Raw genomic sequence first — 21320 nt, 5'->3', positions numbered from 1 at the left:
ATCCAAATTATGTTTTCTGACTATATAGACGTATACATTTTCAACTTGATGCTTTTAATTTCAAATAACAAGTCTGAAATTAGAATTACTGACTGTGAATTTTTAACACGGTTTCTCATTTTCTTTTTATATTACCAGTACTGCATTTCTTTGCTGATTATATCTGATGATTTATTTGTATTAACTTCCAATTGTGATGCAGTATTTCTACTTTTAATTTATTATTAGCTGTAATTTGTCCTCTTTTTTTATAGCATTACACGTGTTAGTTTGTCACATAAATGAGAATCAAGTTTACGTTTTACAGAAATCTAATATATATATATATATATATATATATATATATGGATCACATCTCTGTATGTGTTTGTATATATTTCTCGGCTACCTCCATTCGAGATGGGAGAGCTCAACAGGGACAAATATCCAGTCTTTCGCCCTGTACCCTTTTAAAGCATTTCCATTAAGCCCAGAAGGAACAGCATTAACTGAGATCTTTTGTGTGGGACTAAAATATTCTTTTTCACGTAATTCCTAAAAGTCTTCAATAAACATTGATTTTAAGGACACAATGTGGCCCTGTGCTGTAATTTTCTCTGACGCACAACAGCTTTGGGTCCCACCCTTTGAGTGGTGTTTTAATTGAACAGGCGTTTGTCTGTTTGCTGTTAGTATGAGACTGAAGATGACTGGGGACATGAAAAGAGCCCTGCTGCTGTTGCTGCTTATCTCTGTGCTGAACCTCTCAGCTGCTTTTCCTGTGGAGCCACTTCAAAAGGTATAAGAATCTTGTTTTTTCTTTTAGAAAAAACTAAGTGTATAATTAAAACTGTTTGGTATTGAAAATACTAACTGTTACTGATGTATTGCATTTGTTTTTCGTCTTACAGATGCCTGTACTGATCCAACCATCAGATCCAAAGCCATCAGAAAGTGTAACACTAGGAAACTCCCAGGTGTGAAGAGTGTTTATGATGTGACATAATCAGACTTATTTGTTTGTATGTGGAATATTAAGCTATGCTGATGTTTGTAGGACATGAGGGTCAGCAGTCTTGGATTTCGTCTGAAAAGAGCCAGTTCTGCGAACACAAAGAATCCGGCCCGTCACTGTGCTGGATGCTTCTCTGTCATTGGAGACCCAACGAGACCAGAGAAATGAAATCTGCTGTATCTGCTGAATGAATAACCCTAAATATGAATATCTTTTAGTTTCTGTTGGAAATCTGTTTATGCAACTATATTTTAGTATACTATTCTAGAGTGTCATTTCATAAAATGTTGCATGACTGCACTTTTAATTAAGTATTAAGAAAAAAATGTAAAAGTAATTTTTTTTTTAAATATGGTTTTGTATTTGTACTAGAAATGTCAGCCACCTATTGACTTTTGTTATAGCTTTGATCTTTTTCTTTCTTTCTCATGCATGTAGTAAACTTGCTATTTAAGGATTTCCTAAACAAAAAAATGATAGTTCAGAACGATAACATGGATTTGAAGTAATGTCTAAGTGGCTGTTTCATAGTAACTTGTCATTATAACCGCAAGGTGTTATTATCTTGTTAAGGAGCTTCAGTTTTGACTATAGTCAATTATTAGTATTTCCCACTCTATCATTTCTGGCTTTGCTACCTGTGGGAGTCAAATAGGGTATAAGCACATAGGACCAGAATATAGAATCTCAGAGGCTAGTCTTTAAATATAAAATCTTAGCTAAATGCTCAATAAAAATCTATAATTTATGAGTGCATCTTTAGTTTTTGCCTTATATTTTTATTTATTTCTAACCTGCACAGTAATCATGTAGTCTATAGATTACAAGTGAAGAGAAACAAATGAAAATCAAGCTTTCTGCAAAGATGAATCAAATATATAATTCCAGCTTGCTTTCTTCTGGAGCACCGGGAGCATTAGAACCTGATAGAAAACATCAAAACTTGTTTAATCTGCATTGTTAATGTTAAACCTATTACTCACAATACAATCAGATAATTTAAGAACTATATTCTGTAGATGGAAACGGTACCTTCAGTCTGCTGACTGTTTTGTGGTCCAGATGTGGGCTCAGTTCGTCCCTCAGGGACTGAAGAACCACTGTGGAACCTACAGTATAGGAGAACATTGTGAGATATCTGAGAGATCGGTCTGGGATCATGGAAACTGAATCTAGGGAGGCTTTCTAAGAAGTTAAGACTTTTGAGTCAGGACTTCTTCGGTCTTGTCCTCCTGTAGTAAGGAGATTGAAAACAAGCCTTACGTTGAAGAGTAGAATCTGCTTTCCTCTCCGTCCAGGATTCCATGATATGTTCCGATCTCAGTCTCCAGCTTCATCTTATTGTCGAGTAAGGTTCCATAGTCACGGTGCTGCTGCTCGATGTCACCGCGGACGTCGTTGAGTTCAGCCTCCAGCCTTCCGACAACGGAGCCCAGGTTCTGGAGCTCAATGTCATGCCAGTGCTTGGCGTCGTTGAGAGCATTCTCCAGGCCTCTTTTCTGTAGGGATCATGCATAGTTCAGTCTATGGCATTGAATACTGTTGTGCTTTATGAACTTTGCTTTGAGAAGGTTGTTCTACCAGAGCTCTTATAGATTCGGTTTCGGCCTGCAGACTCTGAATCTTGCACTCAGCATCGTTGCACTCAGTCTTCAGACTCTCAAGCTCCTCCTCCTCTCGACTCAGCTTACTCTTCACACTGTCAGCTTGCTGCACATTCACAAATATATAATATAAAAATGTTATTACAATATAAAACATAGAACTATTGTGAAATATTATTATTCAAGGTAACAAGCTTTTTATTGTCATATAAAATGTCATTTATTCCTGATGGTAAAAACGGGTCATTACTCCAGTCTTTAGTCTCATATGATCCATCAGAAATCATTCTAATATGCAGATTTAGTGTTCAAGAAAAAGATTCATAAATGATGTAAACCTGCATTAGTTCACTGTTAGTTCCTGATACTTAATGTATTAAATGAAAAATGAATGTTTTGAAAGTATTTTATGTCAGATGAAAGAAACTACGGAATGAAAAAATGGCCATTGTGCAAAAACATTTAGAATCAAGTATTACAGAGTACTGTGTGATAAAATAGTCTATATAGGCTTATATTCAATGGTTTACCTTGCACTCAAGGTAGGCATCAGTCTCAGCACGGTTCTTCTCAATGACCTTCTCCCAGTGGGAGCGGATAAAAGCTAGAATCTGGTCCAGGCTGCTCTCAGTGGGAGCATCTGGCTCATCAACCTCATGGCCGGATAACTGCTTGTAGAGCACTCTAACATCCTGAAGAAGAGCAGAAGAAGATGCTAATTTACCACTGAAACATCTCCCTCGCGAAGAGGGTTCTGTTGTTGACCTGGTCTTATCTCACCTCAATGTGATTTTGCTCCAGATTCATCAGCTCATTCTTCATACTCTCAATCTCATTCTCCAGGTCCACCCTGGTCAGGTTTGCATCATCAATGACTTTGTACAGAGAGTTAATTTCCTCTTCCACTGCTTTACGGAACGGCTGCTCATTCTCATATCTACACGATTATGCATAGAATCACACTACAGACCAAATGATGGAAGTCTGCTGATGCAGATAAAAGGAAGGGAAATGATTAAAATCTGTTGCTCTATTTTAATCACACTCAAACCTGTCTTTAAAGTCCTCTGCATTGGCTTGAACATTCTCAGTCTGGAGCATAAGTCGAGCGTTGTCCAAGATAGCCTCACTGACCTGAGAAAGAAGAAATAGGTTAGTTTGTACACCTGTATATATATATATATATATATATATATATATACACACACAGAACAGACCAAAAGTTTGGAAACATTACTATCTTTAATGTTTTTGAAAGAAGTTTCTTCTGCTCATCAAGCCTGCATTTATTTGATCAAAAATACAGAAAAAACAGTAATATTGTAAAATATTATTACAACTTAAAATAATAGTTTTCTATTTGAATATACTTTAAAAAATAATTTATTCCTGTAATGCAAAGCTAAATTTTCAGCATCATTACTCCAGCCTTCAGTGTCACATGTAACATCCAGTCTATCACATGATCATTTAGAAATCATTCTAATATTCTGATTTATTATGAGTGTTGGAAACAGTTCTGCTGTCTAATATATTTGATAAATAAAAGGTTAAAAAGAACTGCATTTATTCAAATAAAATAAAAATTCTAATAATATATATTCTAATAATATATTTTCTTTACTATCACTTTTTATCAATTTAACACATCCTTACTGAATAAAAGTATTGATTTTATTTAAAAAAAAAAGAAAGAAAAAAAAATTACTGACCCCAAATTACTGACCAGTAGTGTATATTGTTATAAAAAATATTTTTATTTTAAAAACATAGCTTCTTTTTTTTTTCTTTTTTTTTCTTTTTATTCATCGAAGTATCCTAAAAAAGTATCACATGTTCTGAAAAAATATTAAGCAGCAGAACTGTTTCCAACTTTGATAATGAATCATCATATTAGAATGATTTCTAAAGGATCATGTGATAATGATCCTGAAAATTCAGCTTTGCATCACAGAAATAAATGATAATTTAAAGTATAATAAATTTTAAAACAATTATTTTAAATTGTAATAATATATCACAATATTACATTTTTTTCTGTATTTTTGATCAAATAAATGCAGGCCTGATGAGCAGAAGAAACTTCTTTCAAAAACATTAAAAATAGTAATGTTTCCAAACTTTTGCTCTATACTATATATATATATATTTATTTATTTATTTATATAAAAACATTTAACATAAATGAAAAATAATTTAGTATATTAAATTATTAAACATTATATTTTAAACCCCTGTTCATTTAAAATATATATTAATTTTAAATATTAATAATAAATTAATGCATTAAATTTAATATAATTTTATATTTTATATAATATATTATTTAATTTATTCAATATATTAATCCATACATCTTACTAATTAAGAAAGACAAAACATGCTAATTGGATTAGAAAAGAAAATTAAACTGAAGATATATTCTATTTGTTAGACTTATGTTTAATTCAAAAATTGTCAGTGGGGTAAGAAAAGTGAACTTAGTCTAAGATATTTTTATTGGGGGAAAAAAAGAATAGATTCATGATAGATTTATCTTTTGTCTTTATCCTAGACCTTTATCTTAAAAAAAAAAAAAAGTTTAAAAGATGTTTACAATATTTCCATTAGAAAAAAATATATATTTTTTTTAACTGTGTGATGTATTAATCCAACCCTGTGAAGCATCCTCCTACCTGCACATAAACATCCTCCCAGTCTTGTTTCAGGCCAGTCCATGTCCCGGCACTGACGGCTTTCCGATCCAAGCAGTGTCTGATCTGTTCCTCCAGCTGTTGGTTGAGTTGCTCCAGAGCGTGAACTTTATCACGGTACTCCAGGAGGCACGTATTGAGGCTGTCGAAGCCAAACTGGTGGCCTTGATCTCTGGGCTGGGTCACCACAGGAACACTGGTGCTTCTAAGGCAATGCAAAAACACACTGTTGATGCCCAGAGCTCTGCGGGACACACGTGTACCCAGGCTGCTGGTTCCTCCGGTGGGAGCCATGCCTACGAACACTCCCCGAGGCGCAGAGGTGCCTGCTGCACTCATGTGGCCCACACCGCCGGGCCACTCGGAAGCAGCCTGGCCCAGGAAGGAGGACCGGCGTCGTGGCAGAGGCATTCCTGTCCGGATGCTTTTTAAGTGACAGTCCACTATCAGTCCATAGACATGACCACAATACAAGCGTAAATATCCACTGACCTCCCTTCAGCTAAACAGCAACAGCTAAGAGTGCATGCCTCTTTATTGTGCTCAGGCCTTCTGGAAAGCAGGCTCTTTGTTTTTAGGACTATTGTGACAGAGACCTGGTGATGCTGGTCACTGCTCTTTGTTCATCACCGTTAGGCCGTTTTCGGCTGCCTCAGCACAGTGGTCTTCTCAGGAAAGCTCTATGTATGTCCGTCTCAGTATGTATGATTATGTTTGACAATGACAGTGTGGAAATTAAACTATTATCACAATGACCCAAGATAGCAATTCTGTGTGAGTGTGTATGTGTGTGTGCATATATGTGTGCATGTGTGTGTTGTACTGTACAAAAGAGTGTTTAAAAGAAATACAGAATGTTCTGTCACCAGCAGTAAACATGAAGAAATACAGAAAGAAAGAGTTAATTCTTTCACAAGATGATTTTGCAGTTGATAAGTAAGATAAGTTACCTTCACCGCTTCTTCCTGTTTGCCGGTGGCAGATGTATTTAAGTCAGAATTTGTTTCCCATGAGAAAGTGATAAGGTTATTCACCTATATCTCTTTTTTTTAATCACAGGTACAAAAAAAATGCATTTATATGGTCAGTGAGGCTAATGGAGATCCAAATAAACAATAAATAAACAACAACCTATCTTGAGAAAGTAAACATAGCAACATTACACTTGCTCAAGCTGCTCAAACCCTCAGTCTTTTGTGTTTAAACACTGTTGTAGCTGTGGCATGGCGTGTAGATATGTGTGTTTGTCTACTTATATAGTCAACAGTTTGTCTTCAAAACTGATAGGCAGAGAGTTGATGGCACTGAATTACTTATTATTACTTACAACTGAATACTATTTGTAGACTTACTACTATTTGAAAGTAGTGACATTTGCCAAGTATGGTAACCCATACTCGGAATTGGTGCTCTGCATTTAACCCACAAGTGCCCCCACACACACACACACACACACACACACACACACACACACACACACACACACACACACACACACACACACACACACACACACACACACACACACACACACACACACACCTAGAGCAGTAGGTGTGTAGGAGCAACTGGGGGTTCAATACCTTGCTCAAGGGCACTTCAGTCATGGGTATTGAGGGTAGAAGAGAGCGCTGTTCATTCACTCCCTCCACCTACAACTACTGCCTGCACCGAGACTTGAACCAGCGACCTTCTTGTAACTAGTCTGGCTCTCTAACCATTAGGCCACAGCTGCCCCCACTTTTTTTTATTTTTTTAAGACATTCAAGTTTTCAATTCAATTCAAGTTTATTTGTGTAGTGCTTTTTACAATACAAATCGTTACAAAGCAACTTCACAGAAAATTATGTTACTACAATATTTAGTAGTAGCTTATAAGTGGTGACTGTCAGTTTGTACACGTATGACAGGATTTGTAGAAAAATTAATACAAGACATAGTCAGCCAGACGATGAACATTATTAATATTATTAATAATGAATAATTATTATATGATGCAGTCACACTTGTAGCAATATTTGTTAGTGCTGTTTGTTGATTCAGGGTTAGCATCATCTGAGGTCCTCTGAGGGGTCAGCATCATCTCTTCTCAGAGGCTGTCGAAGCCAAACTGGTGGCCTTAATCTCTGGGCTGGGTCACCACAGCATCATCTCTTCTCAGGTGTTCTGGATAAAGACTGGAGCTTGTGTCCTAGTTACCTAGTTGGCAAAACATAGAAACAAATATCTTATAACAAATATATTATGTCTTAAAGACATAAATTTAGATGAAGATAGTATAGAGTATGCTAGTATAGCATTCAGTCCAGCAGACTTTTCACTGTTTTGTACTACAGGATGTCTCGTCTGTGCATTAGTGGTAGGGATTTTTTAATAACTCTTTCCGCAGGTTAACATCGATATGCTAGTAGGTGGAGAAAAGTGACAGTGACTTAGTCATGAATGAGTTATTCATTCAAATGATTCGTTCAAATCACTGATTTGTTCAAGAACAAACTGTCTTTAGTGACTCATTGAATCAGTCAAATAACCGATTCGTTCATATCATTGATTCATTCATGAATGTGTTGCTGCGTCCTAATTCGCCTACTTATACTACGTCCTTAAAGTATGTACTCTTTTTGTGAAGAAGAAGAAGAAGAAGAACATGCTTTTGAGAGTGTAGCAGAATAAGCTTTGGGAGCACTTGTTATAATTACATCTTTAATGGACAGTTCTGTTGCTTATTTACATGCATCCTGTCTCCAGCAACATCATCACCATTGAGCAACACACCAAACCCCCAACTTCTTCATGGGTGCCACAGCACTGGCTGCCCACTGCTCTGGGTGTTTGTTCATTACTCATTGCTGTGTGTGTGCACTTGGATGGGTTAAATGCAGAGCACAGATTCAAAGTATGGGCAGTACCGCCGTTCCCTATACGCAGAATACGCAGTCTGCGTAGGGCACCATCCCCTGGCACCATTCCAGTTGCTCAAAAAAAAAAAAAGAAAAAACATGCGCCATTCTCCCATCCGCGCTCACGACCGCTCCCACCTCATGTTTGCGGCTGAATGTTGATATTTATTAAAACAAACTGTAAATCATATGTAAATTATGCAATTTTTTCACATGGACTCAAACGCAAATTTGAAGCTCAATAGCATTTGAAGGAGAAAGACTTGTAGTCATCAAACAATTGTAATGTGTTCATTTATTTTTTGTGTCAGCGACAATGCACACCTTTTAGATTTTTTTTATATATATTAAAATAAATTATAAATCATTTAGGTAAAAACGAGGCCCGTTTATCACTTTCAGGCACATTCCTGTGAAAGGTTTTTTTTTTTCAGGTTCTCTTACGAAAATTACCCATGGTTTTAACAGTAACACCACAAATCATCGTTCTTGTAGCCATGGTAACTGCAAATTAGCCATGGTTTTGTTACTTCAAATAATAATTTACAAAGAAGTATTAATATACTGTAATATTTTTGTTGTTGTTGTTTCTATAAAAACAGACCTAAGCCATCAATAGCCTTTAAAATGACTTAAAATGCATTATATAAAAAAAACAATGATGCAATAATGATTGGTTAATAATAACACTGTTAAAATACATAATGTAGGCAAATACAAAATAAACAATTTATGTACGTTATTATAAATGCCTGCAAAGGGAGGCAAATGCCATGTAATTGGTGCTGTTACACTTACATGACAATCAAATCCTTGTTTAGGCTACTGACCAAACATTTTATTCAAATATTCACTTAATCTTTCATTTTTGGACACCTTTTTGCTATAGATGACACAGCCTTTATAATTTCTTCAACAAAAAACGTGCATATCACAACCCTTACAAAAATAAACTATGGTTTTATCATAGTAAAATTGCTTAATTTCCTTTTGCATTATTTCTGAATGCTTGAGACTATAAAATAAATTAGTCATAATAAAGTTATAGGCATAGGTAAATGTCGAGAGCTACAATTGTAATTAGTAAATAATACAATTTGTTCATTTACTTTTTTATTTGATTAAAGTTCTATTTTCACCCCTATAGTAGGTGTTTTTTTCCATCATCATATTTGAGTAAGGGGGGCAAAAAAATACAATCCTGCCTAGGGCACCCATTTGGCCAGCAGCGGCCCTGAGTATGGGACACCATACTTGGCCACAAGTCAGGTCCTGTCCTTTCCCTTTTCAACATACTATGCTTTGGGACACACAATTCAAATTTTGAATACTATAGGACAGATAGTATGCTAATTGAAACACAGCAGGTGTCTTAATAAGTAAGTAATTGAAACATGAATTCAACCGATTCAAACAATGATTCACTTAATCAGCAACAACTTGACTGTGGTTGCTTTTTTGGAATTATGTTCATTTGAAAAACAAATTAACTGCCAATATTGTATCTAAAGCAAGTTTCTCAATATTAACGTATTAAACGGTTATATTACAGTATCACACTTGCAGATGTATTAACACTGTAAGCCACTCTAAGACACTTTAATCTCCTAGTGTAGTTATGAGTAATATTCTTTTGTGTCATGTTATATTAACCTTGACAGATCAAATCTTAACACATGACCAGATCTCTCTAGAAACTGCTGTAGGGCGAGGAGAGAATCTGATTGATTCATAACTGACTGTCACTGCGTAATGAAAAGGCCTGAGGCTTTGTTCAAACCAGCTGCAATATTACATAAGAAATTATGTTTCATATATGTTAGAAATAATATTAGGTAAATTCAGGGGCTTTCAGGATCAACTGTATGAAATTGAACATACAAAACACAGACATTTTAGTATGTAACCCAGAATCAATTTTGGCTTCACATTTGTTTCTCATAACAGAGAGCTCTTAAAATATGTTGTTCAAAGGGAAGGGGCCTTTTGAACTATAACGGTACAGTTTGATGTACTTTTTGTCTTCCAGCCAAGTTTGTCACCAAAGTTCTGCCGGTTATTTCTGCATTATAAATAAATGTACTCTTGTAAACCAATGTGGATTAACCTAACCTATGAGTTTGTCTCTTGTAATAAACCTCCAGTATCAAAATAATCTTACTGAAATAACTCTGGCAGAAGTGCAATGTACATTTCGTATTATGACATAAAAAAAAAAAAAATAAAAAAAAAAAACAAGTGCCACATCTTTCCACTGAACCACAGACAATTCCTCATCTGATAGGAAAACAACAGTGTGAAATCCCCTTCTGCTTCCCTGTTATTTATTGTTTAGGGGATTTTGTAAATGACATTAATATGCTTGTCTGATTCTGAGTCTTTGCATTCTAATCTAGTAATGATTTTGTGTATTTATTTTTTAAAAGGGCACATTCTTTAAAAAAATTGCATTTATTGTCAAATGATCTTAGTCATTTTTTTATTTCTTAGAATTTATATTTAATATGTTTATTTCTTTAATGTCAATCTCATATGTAGCAGATGGGTATGTCATGAGTTCACAAAATGAATGAAGGTATGCTTCACCTGCCATCAGAACAGGCACAAACCTATTAGTAGAGTCTGCCCTTGAGACTTTCAAGACCAAGCAGATGTCTGTTAGATTCCACTTTTTATTAATGTTACTGATACCAAGCATTGACCTTATGAAAGATATCTGTGATAATAGAATTATATAAAAGCTGGCCTTGACAGAGTTCACAGAAAATTGCCTAGTGTGTTTCAGCTTGACTGTAAACTGTTTTTGCAGTATTGTCTTATATTAATGTTTATTAAAGGATAAAAAAAACCTGTACAGCCGCTTTCTCCAAAATTGTTCCATTTTTTAATTGTTAATTAAATAAAAAAGCAACGCATCATGTTCGATAAGATCATCATGTTTGTAGTGTGTTCCAGGGGATTCAAATGTACAATACAAATTTCAGACCAATAGTAACTAATAATATATTAATAGTAAATGTGTAAAGTCGCATGAGCTCATTCTAACTTAGTGTCATATCCATTTAAATCATTATTATGGTTTCTATGGCTAGGACCTGCAGTTTCTAAAATGATTAAAGTTTAATACTAATAAAAACAGTTTTAACATGTTAGCAGGTGCAAAGACAGCACTAACTCCCACTTCAGAACACTCAATATTTTTTACACTGACCTGTCAGGGAAACGATGAAAGGAAAGATTTTTACTGTCACACTGACAGATTTTTACAGTGGAATGCCCAACGTTGCGTTTTTTTATTCAACTTTAATTTTCATTGTTATTCTGTCTATTTCTGTGTATTTGTGTTGTTGTCCTATTTTTCATGGAATTTCATATGTTGGTATTAATTCATTGTTTGTAATGGTAACACCTGAACTTAAAATATTTTCAACCGAAACTGAAATGGTTTCTAGAGAGCAAAAGGTTTTGTGAAAAAGGGAAGACTTTAAAATAAAGTCAGTATAATACACTGTTTAAAGGATTTGATGATCGCTAATTTAGTGGGTGTACATTATTGTTGTCATCATTCAGGTTGTATTTCAGCTTTAATGTACAGTTTTTTAAACAGAGCAGCTGATATTTGCCATAGCGATAGCAAGAATCTATTGACTGCCGAGCCGCTTTCACTCCAGAACGGCAGACGCGCAGGGCTCCTGCTGTTGCAGTGGAATGTTCTGTTGGCTTTCACTTCTTGTCAGTATATATTTCTTTGCTCCCAGTGACCATCTTCTGCCATTTTTGAGAGTACCACAATGCATGCACATGCATTCCTCTGTTCATAAACAAGGTGCAGTGCATGCATGTTCTGTGTCAGCAGCAGCACGCACATACATCGTGGTACTCGTGACGCAAAAACATAAAAGTTAGTCCTCTAGGACTCCACACAACAATAAATACATGAATCTGATAAAGATCCTATAGTATCTTTGAAGATGGAGTGGTAATTTTTTTTATAGTAAAAAAAAGCTCATAATTTTAAAATAGCTTGTAAATTATTTATGTAGCATTAATTGATAATTGGCTCAAAATGTTCCATGGTTCCACAAGTGAAGACAGCAGATTTTTGGAAACCTTTTTTAATTTTTTTTTTTTTGGGGGTGTGGGGTTCTGTCTGTTGAATCTACATGTGCAGAAAATCTTAGTTTTCAGAAGCACATCTTAGTATTTAGTAAGGTAAATGTGTATGACATGTTTGAAAAAAAGGGGGGATATTCATCATTCAGATTTTTCTGAAATGAAGCACTTAGTTTGAAGACCCACCCTAGTAGGAAAATGTGCCTACAGGTCAGAATATTTTGACATTTAACAGACAACCGACGCCATACCTCTACAATGAGACAAGTTACAGCTTATTCTTTCTCTGTGGAGTGTCTCTTTTTGCACTGCCCCCCTCCCTTAAGTGTATTTAAACAGCGATCATTAGTCTCTCGCCCTGCCTGCACTCTCTGCTCAGTTCAGACTCTGATCCTTCAGTGTGCTTCATAGCTGTTTACCATGGCTTTGTCCTTTTCCTTAGCCTCTTCCAGGATGTCTGGGGGATACGGAGGGTATGGTGCAAGTGGTGGAGCAAGACTGGGTCTAGGGCTCGGGGGAGGCGCTGGGCTGGGCGGAGGACTGGGCTTTGGAGCTGGTGGAGGTCTCGGCCTTGGCCTTGGTGGTGGTGCAGGAGCTGGCGCACTATTGGCACTGGGTGGTGGTGGCGGTGGTGCAATGTTTGCCAGTCCTGCATTCACAATGGGTCGCGCCGTTACTGCAGGAGGACTCGGTGGAAGCGCCGCGCTCGCTGCTGGATCAGCATCAGGTGCTGCTGTGGCCCCGATACTTTCTAGAGCGGCCGAGAAGCACACACTGTCTGGGCTGAATGGCCGCTTTTCCACGTACATGGCCAAAGTACGGGCGCTACAGCAGGAGAACGCAGTTCTGGAGGCCAAGCTGTCCCAGCTGACTGGGGGGACGGATGTGTCCCAAGAGTCATCTGTGACTGCCACGGTGGAGTATGAGGCCCAGCTGAGTGAATATCGCAGCACACTGGAAACCCTCACCATCGACACTGTTAAACTGGAGATTGAGCTGGACAATGTTCGTGGAACTGCCCATGAACTGAAGGCTAAGTGAGTGTTTCCTTTTTTAATGATATTAGAGCATTATATTTTATGATACTATTAAAAAAAAGGTTTTTAATGTTATTTAAACATTTAAAATGACACAACGTATTGTCAATGAATAACATTTTTATTTTCTCTAAGGCTTGACTTTGAACAAGGAGTGAAGTTTCAGCTTGAGAGTGACATTGCTGCCATGAAAAAGGTGAGAAGGATGAGATTCAGTCACACAATGTATTTCAAAACTGATCTGTTACTGGCTTAAATTTGAAGTAGTTGTTCATAGACAACTAAAACTTTGACCACACATGTCTGTATCCCTTTTTTAGGACATAGAATTGGCATCTGACCTAAGAATTGATTTGGATGCCAAATACTCCAGCCTGAAAAATGAACTGGACTTTGTCAACCAAACACAAGAGGAGGTACAAATTAAAGATTTGTGTTGACTAAAATCTGAAATGAATGCATGGAGTAATCAAGATAATGTGTGTGTATATATATATATATATATTCAAGTCACTTGAATTTGAATTTCTTTAAAACCAAACTAAACAGTAGTCTATTAATAAAATGTATTGTATTGTTTACACTTAATATGCCACACTAATTTGTTATATCTGTCACTGTAGGAACTGTCATCTTTGCAATCTAAACTGGGCACAACAACAATGGACACTTCAGTCTCAATGATTGAAGTAGACACTGGGAAGTCCTTTGACATCTCTGCAGCTCTCAACAAGATACGAATGGAATATGAGAAATCTGTGCAGCAACACAGAGAGGAGGCTGAGGCGTATTACAAACTCAAGGTCTGCACACAGGAAGTGCTCGCATTGTCTATATGTTCAATCATTTTGGCATTCCAACTAATAGATCTTATTCTATCTACTTGTGAATCTAGATGGATGAGATCCAGACGGCCAATGCCAAAAACACTGAGGCCATGTCATCAACTAAAGCGGAGATCACAGCAGCCAGGAAAGAGATGCAGACCCTGAATTTAGAGCTTCAAGGGCTTGTGGCTGCAGTAAGTGATTGACTTAAAAGATGCACTTTGAGATACAACAGATGTGTAATGTTGGTCAAACCAGAAACTTTGGACAGAGATAAAATGGAGTGCAGTTTAATCAAGATATTTTTAGTGGTGTTCAGATGGTAAAGGTGCTCAACAGTAGCAGTTCCCTTGAGATACAGTGTTCGTCAGCAGTGTGAAACGCTTCACTGCAGGTTCTCATCATATAATAAACATCTCTTGAATAAATCACAGCTGTCTGAGACAGGAAGCTGGTGACATAGGAAGTGGTTTATTGATCTCAGCCGTTTCATATTGGCTGCAAAAGCCCCAATGCCACAAGAGAAGCTGAGCTGCTGCAAAAGAACCAATTTCCCAGACAACTCAAACGTTTCAACTTCGAGTTTTCTGACATCATTTACAATAAATTCAGTGTCTGAAAATAAGAGAAGTCAAAATGCTGAAGAATTAGGTGGAGTTTTTTTTGGCACTTTTAATGAAGCTGTATGGTAAAGTTGTAAAAGTATTCTTGGAAAAAATAATAAGACTATTCTAGACAAAATTGAAAACATTCATCTTTGAAACATAGCATACCCTGACCCTGTTTTGGAGTCATCCAAAAGAAAAACAATGTGTTGTTATAGGTCAGGAGATTGTTGTTTATGTTTTCAGAACATGAGTCTGGAGCAGAGTTTAGCAGAGGCCCAGGCCCAGTCCAGTGTGGGTGTTGCTGAATACCAGGCACAGATCGCTAGCCTCACATCAGCCATCGAGGTGGCTAAAGCAGACCTCCACAAACAGATCCTGGCCTATCAAGAGCTGCTGGACATCAAACTCGCCCTGGATGTTGAGATCTCCACCTACAGAAAATTGCTGGAAGGAGATGACTTCAAGTAACTATGGCATTATCATATGATTATTTATTTGGTGTAATGCAATGTGTTTATGTGGTTTAAGGTTCAAAAAACACATTATTTTCCACACAATGTACATTATTGTTGCTCCTCTATGCTCCGCCTTTATTTGAATGTGCCAATTTGCAGTTTTATTTTTAAACATTTATCTTAATATGGCAACATAATATTGCGATCTTCAATATTTCTATTAATACATTTCTGACAGAGACTATCAGCCAATCACTGTGTGCAGAGTTAGTAAGCACGCTGACATCATCCATAGCAATGAGGTCAATCCCTCCCTTTCTCTTAACTTAAAGGGGTGATACGATGCAGTTTACAATTTTCATTTCTTTTTGGAGTGTTAAAAGTTGTTTGTGAATAGATAAGATCCCTAAAGTTGCAGAGACTAAAGTCGCAAACCCAAAGAGATATTCTTTATAAAAGTTAAGACACGTCCATGCCCTCCTAAAACGCCTTGTTTAAACACACTCCCACTTATCTATGTCTCTGTGTGGGAAGATTTGCATAACGCCACCCGAATGTTCACACAAAGAAAGAAGGTGTAACTTTGATTCATTTTGTGTAGACGCTGTGTTTCGTTTTGAAAGCAAAACTACTTTGTTTGGCCTTTCAAAAGAGGACACAACTAGAAATCAGTGGTTAAGTTGTATTTACAGCACTGTACCAGAACAGTTCAACCCAAATATTCAGATGTGTGCAGCGCATTTTATGTAGGACTGTTTATTCATATAATGCGTCTGTGCACAAAGGCTTTTTCTAAAGTGGGGCAATTCTAACTTTGCAAGGACAGACTGGCACTTCTGACTTACAGCCTGTAAGTAATTTTTCATATTAAAATTTTATACTGATTGAGTTTTGAGCAGTGTAGAGTAGCGCTTGTTGTTTGTCGTTTCTCTGGTCAAAAATGCAGACAAATGATTTTATGTTTATATTGCGGAATATGCAATGCAACGCAACGCGTTAAAAGACAGTATAAGTCATTATAATCAGTAATTATGTCCCCAGTGGATGCAATAAATGCCTAATTTGTAATGGGTTGTTTTGCTTTTGTCTCATCGTACCGGGACACAACATCACAGTATGGTAAGGGGCGTAACATTTCCGTCACACGTTTGAGGAATATGGCCAATCACAAAGCACTGGATAGCTGGCCAATCAGAGCACACCTCGCTTTTCAGAATGATGAGCTTTGTAAAAATTGTCTGGAAAAAAAGTTTCAGAAAGGCGGGGCATAGAGGAGCAACAATAATGTACATTTTTTTTTACCTTAAACCAAATAAACACATCTCATTACTAAATGACCCCTTTAAGACTTCTTCTCTAAACTCTTAGCTTAAAACTTTTACTGTTATTTAGGAGAACTCAGTGGTAAGATAAAATGTTTTGTGAATACGGGCCTAGATGGTGAAACAGATGGATTCAGGCAAAATATTTTGGATGAACCACAATTTTTGCAGAAAATCTTACTTTAACAGATGCTATAGCAGAATAAAACACAATAGACCCATACCAAACGATAGCCTATCATAATCTACCACGCTTTCACAAGCACACACACAGTAATCCAAATAGGCCTACATGCAAGATTTGCAAAAATAGATAAGATAATATTAAGTGACATATATTTAAGAGACACTGTTATCTGATTTTGCTATATTTCTTCAACGAATATATTTCTGTCAGGACCACTATCATCAAAGATAATTTACAATAAGCATACATTATAGGTTGGGTGTATGGTTCTGTTCTTGGCAACACTCTGCTATTCTGGGCAATAGCAGATATCATAAATGTTTATTTTACATTAAAGTGACTATTTTATTTATAAACATAATTTAGTGGTCTGACTCAAAAAGAAATATCCAATGCCAAGTCCTGACGAGGAGGAGTTGGGGATGGAGGTGGGTGATTAGCTCCTGAGCAAAATGATAGCTTCTGAAAAATGACTGAAAGGACCTTATAAAGGGAATTATGACTGGTGTCATATTTCTACAGGTAGACATGAATCAGCTGAGTGTCAGCTGATGCGAGCGTGACTAACGTGACCTGCCTTCTCTCTTCTGTGCCCCGCTGTAGTGCAAAGATTAATTTTGTTGATACTAATTTCCTTTGATTCCTTTGAACTTAATCTTTCCAACTTTGTCTTATTATTATAATTAATTTATTGTAAAAAAAAATCATTCAAAAATGTTATTATGAATTTGACATACAAATGACACATTTTATAAAGATAGAAAAACCTGGTTTCACAATGGTACCCATGCAAATCACTTGTCACCCCCCAAAAAGCTAGAGTTCCCCCAGTGTATTATGACCATTTTCACCACTGAGTTTTCCATGTAGTAGCTTAATTATTATAGTTTACAATTACTTTCATAAATGAAGTGGAAAGTATTACCCTAACACACTTATAAAATGGCTTGAAATGTCAAGTCAGCTATTATACAGTTTGAGGTGATAAATATAAAGGGTTTGTCTTTAGATTTGTGCTGTTTGCTGTAACTGTGTTTTTAAAATTTTTCATTATTACTCTGTAACTTTCAGGGTGCCTGAGTTTACAGAGTCATCCTACACTTTTTCAGGTGAGAGCTGCTTTAAGTTTTAATGTCTTTGACTGAATGGAAACCAAAAGCTTGTGCCAGTTTAACAAATCGAAAGGAAACAAAGCAGTGATGGTATCAAAAGCATTAGGGACAGTCATCGGGGAGTTTCCTGACTGCTTTGTGGTCAGACGGTTATATCTTATTGAGTGTTTGCTTTGTTACTGTTAATCGCAAAGCAGTTTCAATTATGAGCATGCATTGCATGATTTCGAACCAACAGAATGCCTGTTAGTGCAGCTATGAGTTTTTTATGACGGAGATGACCGAAAGATCTCCCAGCTATCTGAGATAATAGAAGACCAAAGTTTCACTATACTGGAACCATTTACACACCCTCAACCTCATAGACAAGGAAAATGTTGAGTTCAAGTGTAAAAATTTGCATTATTATTATTCACTTATAATCACTGTGACTAGAATCAGATCATAGATTTAGTGAGAATCAGATCAGTCCGATTTGTTAATGTAACATTTAAACATGTTTGTGAAATGGATACGCAGCCCCAGTCCTCATTCGCTTTCATTATATTAAAGAGATTGGTCAAGAAATGCTTTAAATTTCACTTTTGTTTACCATGGAAGGAAGGTCATGTAGATTTTTATCTGTTTGATTAAATACACTCCACAGCTATGTAACTTGGCCTTGACGTGACAGCAGTTGATCATTCTGTTTTCCCTTTTTTACACATGATGAGTGTTGACATCTGGAATTTGCTAGTTCAGCTAAAGTGGAAATCTAGGGTTTTTATGGGGAAAGCAGTGCTAATCCATTACATTTGGATAAAATATAAATAGCACCATGATGTTTAAAGGCTTTGACTATAGGCTTTCCTATTGAATAGTAAAGTCCGGGGGCATCTGCGCTTTTCCATCCTGTAGGGAGGGCCCTGCCCCACACCAGCACCCCCCAGGACTCCCCCAATAAACCCTGCCCCAAAGGACATACAAACTAGATACATCCTGACAGGCAAGTTTTACTCTAACATGCAAGGGCAGTGTAGGACAGAAACTGCTTCAGGTTTATGAATGTTATGTATTTGACAGATTATTATTAATGCTCATTCATTGTTTTTTTCTCTCTCTCTATTACTGTGTCTCTCTTTTCATTGCCCCTTTTTGTCTACCAACAGCTGGGCAAATAAAGGTCAAAGAAATTATTACAGGTACATATGCAATCATTTCAACCATTTGATTTGAAGTGAAATTCTGTTTGTGGAGTTTTTGAAATGCCCTTGCATTCGCCATGTGACTGTTGTTTTCATCAGTCATGAACAGTGCTGGCATGTGACTTCCCTCATCTTTCCTACACAGAGACATCAGTCATCTCCGATGCAGATGATACTGAATCCTCTTGAATGCCTACCTGATGAATGCAGACCCCCAGCCCAAATGTGAGAAGTCCCATCCTTGTTTCTCCAATAAAGCTGCATTTTGGATGAAATCTTGTTTCATTATTCTCAAGATACAATGCTAAGGCATTCTGTATCAGTTTACTGCAAAAATAGGCCTTGTTTGCATAAAACAAATCATATAATTGTGTTATTAATACAGAACAACTCAAAATTAATGCTTTGGAGTCATCTGAATGAATGAAACTGAACTTTTCAACACTTTACAGCTGAAGTGGTGAATGCGTTAGACTTTTATGGTTGGGTCTATTAGATCCCTAAAGGGAAATATAGTTATTTTTACCTCATGTAAACATTCTTAAGTGCGTTCAGTAGCTTTTATTTGCCTTAAACAGGTGAAGACAAAAAAATATTGTGACTTCAATTAGTTTAACAATGTGTCAAGCACCATTGGAAATGCTTGTATTGTGGAAAACTTTTTATACGGTATAGCTGTCAGATTTCATTAAAAAGGATCTTCACTAGTGTTCCAAAAATTACCTAAAGTTGAAACCAGATTTTTCATATTTTGAGTGAACTAACCCTTTAAGTTAGATTACTAACCTCTAATTCATGCTAAATTATCTGCATCTACAAATGACATTGAAAAAATAAAAATAAAAAAACCTTTCTTGTACACAGGGTTCCCACACCTTGATTAACTTCAAATTCAAGGACCTTTCAAGGACTTTCCAAGTCCAATACCCTCAAATTCAAGGACTGTGGGGATACATTTCAAGTGAGAGCGAGGTTACATCGTGTTATTTTGTAAGATACATTGTTACACTTTTCATCTGTCAAACACAACTATGCAAAAATGTTTTTTGCATACATTGTTGGCCATATGACAGAGATCTTATATTTTATTTGTTGTATTTCTGTTTTGCATAAAACTGAAGAATATTTGGAACATCCTAGGGTGACGATATTTTAGTTTTCCAAAAAGAGGACAGTGGGTGTGGGGGTGGGGGGGGCTGGTGTCTGTGGTTGGTTGGTGGTTAAATTAGTGCCCAAAGTAGTGCAATGACCATATCCCAAATATCAAAAATTTAAATATGTCATTTCCATATCTAAAATACATATTTTACAGTCACTGTAATGCATATGGATCATAAACACAGTTAAAAAATCTTCCTACCAGTGGCCCTCCATTCACAAAACTTAACATCTAGCGGTTTTATCATAGGCAGAATGCAAAATGTTTCAATGGAAACATTTTAGTCATATGTAATTAAGCAACATGTCAAACCTTTAACCCACGGGGAAAATCAACCCATTAACAGTTTAAAAGTAGCCATAGGAGAAAAAAATGCGGACTTGGCAACCCTGCATTCAACACGAGCTGCAGGAGTCAGATTTGATGATCACGGGTTGAGGAGAGAGAGATGGCTGATTCAAAAGAGATTTAAATACTCGGCAACATGCTTTACGACATGCTCAGTAACAATTACACCGTGTCAACAACAATTAACAGTTAAAAAACTTTTATTTATAAAACTGAAATTGAGCACTGTAACACGTACCTCCACGTCGTGTAACTTTAAGATGTGACGGTATGCTGAAAATGTTGAATGCGGCTGCTCCGACACTCATTTGCCAAACAAGCCAGACAGCAGCTAAGTTAACAAACTTTACATTTTGTTACATTTAACAAAAAAATATTTACCATGGAAGTGTAAGAATGGCTCCCCAAACCCGAAATCCGACTTTAAAATGAAATTTTGACCTAGACTATCTCCGTGAATAATGGCACTTACTCAAGCACTCAAAATTTTACAGTATATTGTACTATATTTTTACTGACTTTTTTTAGTGTGTGACCTTTGTGTGCCTTTAGTTGGTTCTATATTTTATAGTAATATTTTATAGTAATATACACTTAGTGGTGTATCACTCCCTTAGATACAATGATGTTATAAACTCCTTAAGAAGTCTTTTATAGTTGGTGTCAGATAGTTTTTCATGTTTGCTCTATAGAGAAAATTGAGGAAGTCACACTTTGTAAAATCACGCTACCATCATGTCATTTGTTTTTCTCACTTTTTTGTTTTTCTTAATTTTT

At 36.3% G+C, this 21320-nt stretch overlaps 2 protein-coding genes across 2 annotated transcripts; one reads left to right on the top strand and one right to left on the bottom strand.

Annotated features, from left to right (window-relative positions):
* Positions 1-1749: 1749 nt before the first annotated feature.
* On the bottom strand, positions 1750-5820 carry bfsp2 (beaded filament structural protein 2, phakinin). Its single transcript, XM_059501680.1, has 8 exons — positions 5274-5820; positions 3650-3732; positions 3379-3535; positions 3129-3290; positions 2576-2704; positions 2258-2493; positions 2027-2103; positions 1750-1917 (listed from the first exon to the last, which is right to left on the bottom strand). The coding sequence occupies exons 1-8, from the start codon at positions 5700-5702 to the stop codon at positions 1865-1867; spliced, it is 1326 nt and encodes a 441-aa protein (XP_059357663.1). The 5' UTR covers positions 5703-5820; the 3' UTR covers positions 1750-1864.
* A 6835-nt stretch (positions 5821-12655) lies between these two features.
* Positions 12656-19302, top strand: zgc:136930 (uncharacterized protein LOC563946 homolog). Its single transcript, XM_059501679.1, has 9 exons — positions 12656-13341; positions 13477-13537; positions 13662-13757; positions 13965-14144; positions 14237-14362; positions 15020-15240; positions 17812-17849; positions 19001-19033; positions 19182-19302. Exons 1-9 carry the CDS (start codon positions 12725-12727, stop codon positions 19223-19225), a joined length of 1416 nt encoding a protein of 471 aa, XP_059357662.1. The 5' UTR covers positions 12656-12724; the 3' UTR covers positions 19226-19302.
* Positions 19303-21320: the final 2018 nt, after the last annotated feature.

The sequence above is a fragment of the Carassius carassius genome, chromosome 20 (assembly GCF_963082965.1).
Source record: "Carassius carassius chromosome 20, fCarCar2.1, whole genome shotgun sequence".
Taxonomy (NCBI): domain Eukaryota; kingdom Metazoa; phylum Chordata; class Actinopteri; order Cypriniformes; family Cyprinidae; genus Carassius; species Carassius carassius.
Note: the sequence above shows the minus strand (reverse complement) of the source record. Positions and strands in the feature narration are given on the sequence as shown.

Excerpts from the sequence above, each read along its gene's own strand:
- bfsp2 (XM_059501680.1), bottom strand. The coding sequence starts at position 5,702 with ATGCCTCTGCCACGACGCCGGTCCTCCTTCCTGGGCCAGGCTGCTTCC. Across the intron at positions 3,536-3,649 it reads GCAGAGGACTTTAAAGACAG|ATATGAGAATGAGCAGCCGT; the intron begins GTTTGAGTGTGA and ends ATAATCGTGTAG. Across the intron at positions 2,494-2,575 it reads CCGAATCTATAAGAGCTCTG|AAAAGAGGCCTGGAGAATGC; the intron begins GTAGAACAACCT and ends TGATCCCTACAG.
- zgc:136930 (XM_059501679.1), top strand. The coding sequence starts at position 12,725 with ATGGCTTTGTCCTTTTCCTTAGCCTCTTCCAGGATGTCTGGGGGATAC. Across the intron at positions 13,758-13,964 it reads TCAACCAAACACAAGAGGAG|GAACTGTCATCTTTGCAATC; the intron begins GTACAAATTAAA and ends CTGTCACTGTAG. Across the intron at positions 14,363-15,019 it reads TTCAAGGGCTTGTGGCTGCA|AACATGAGTCTGGAGCAGAG; the intron begins GTAAGTGATTGA and ends TTATGTTTTCAG.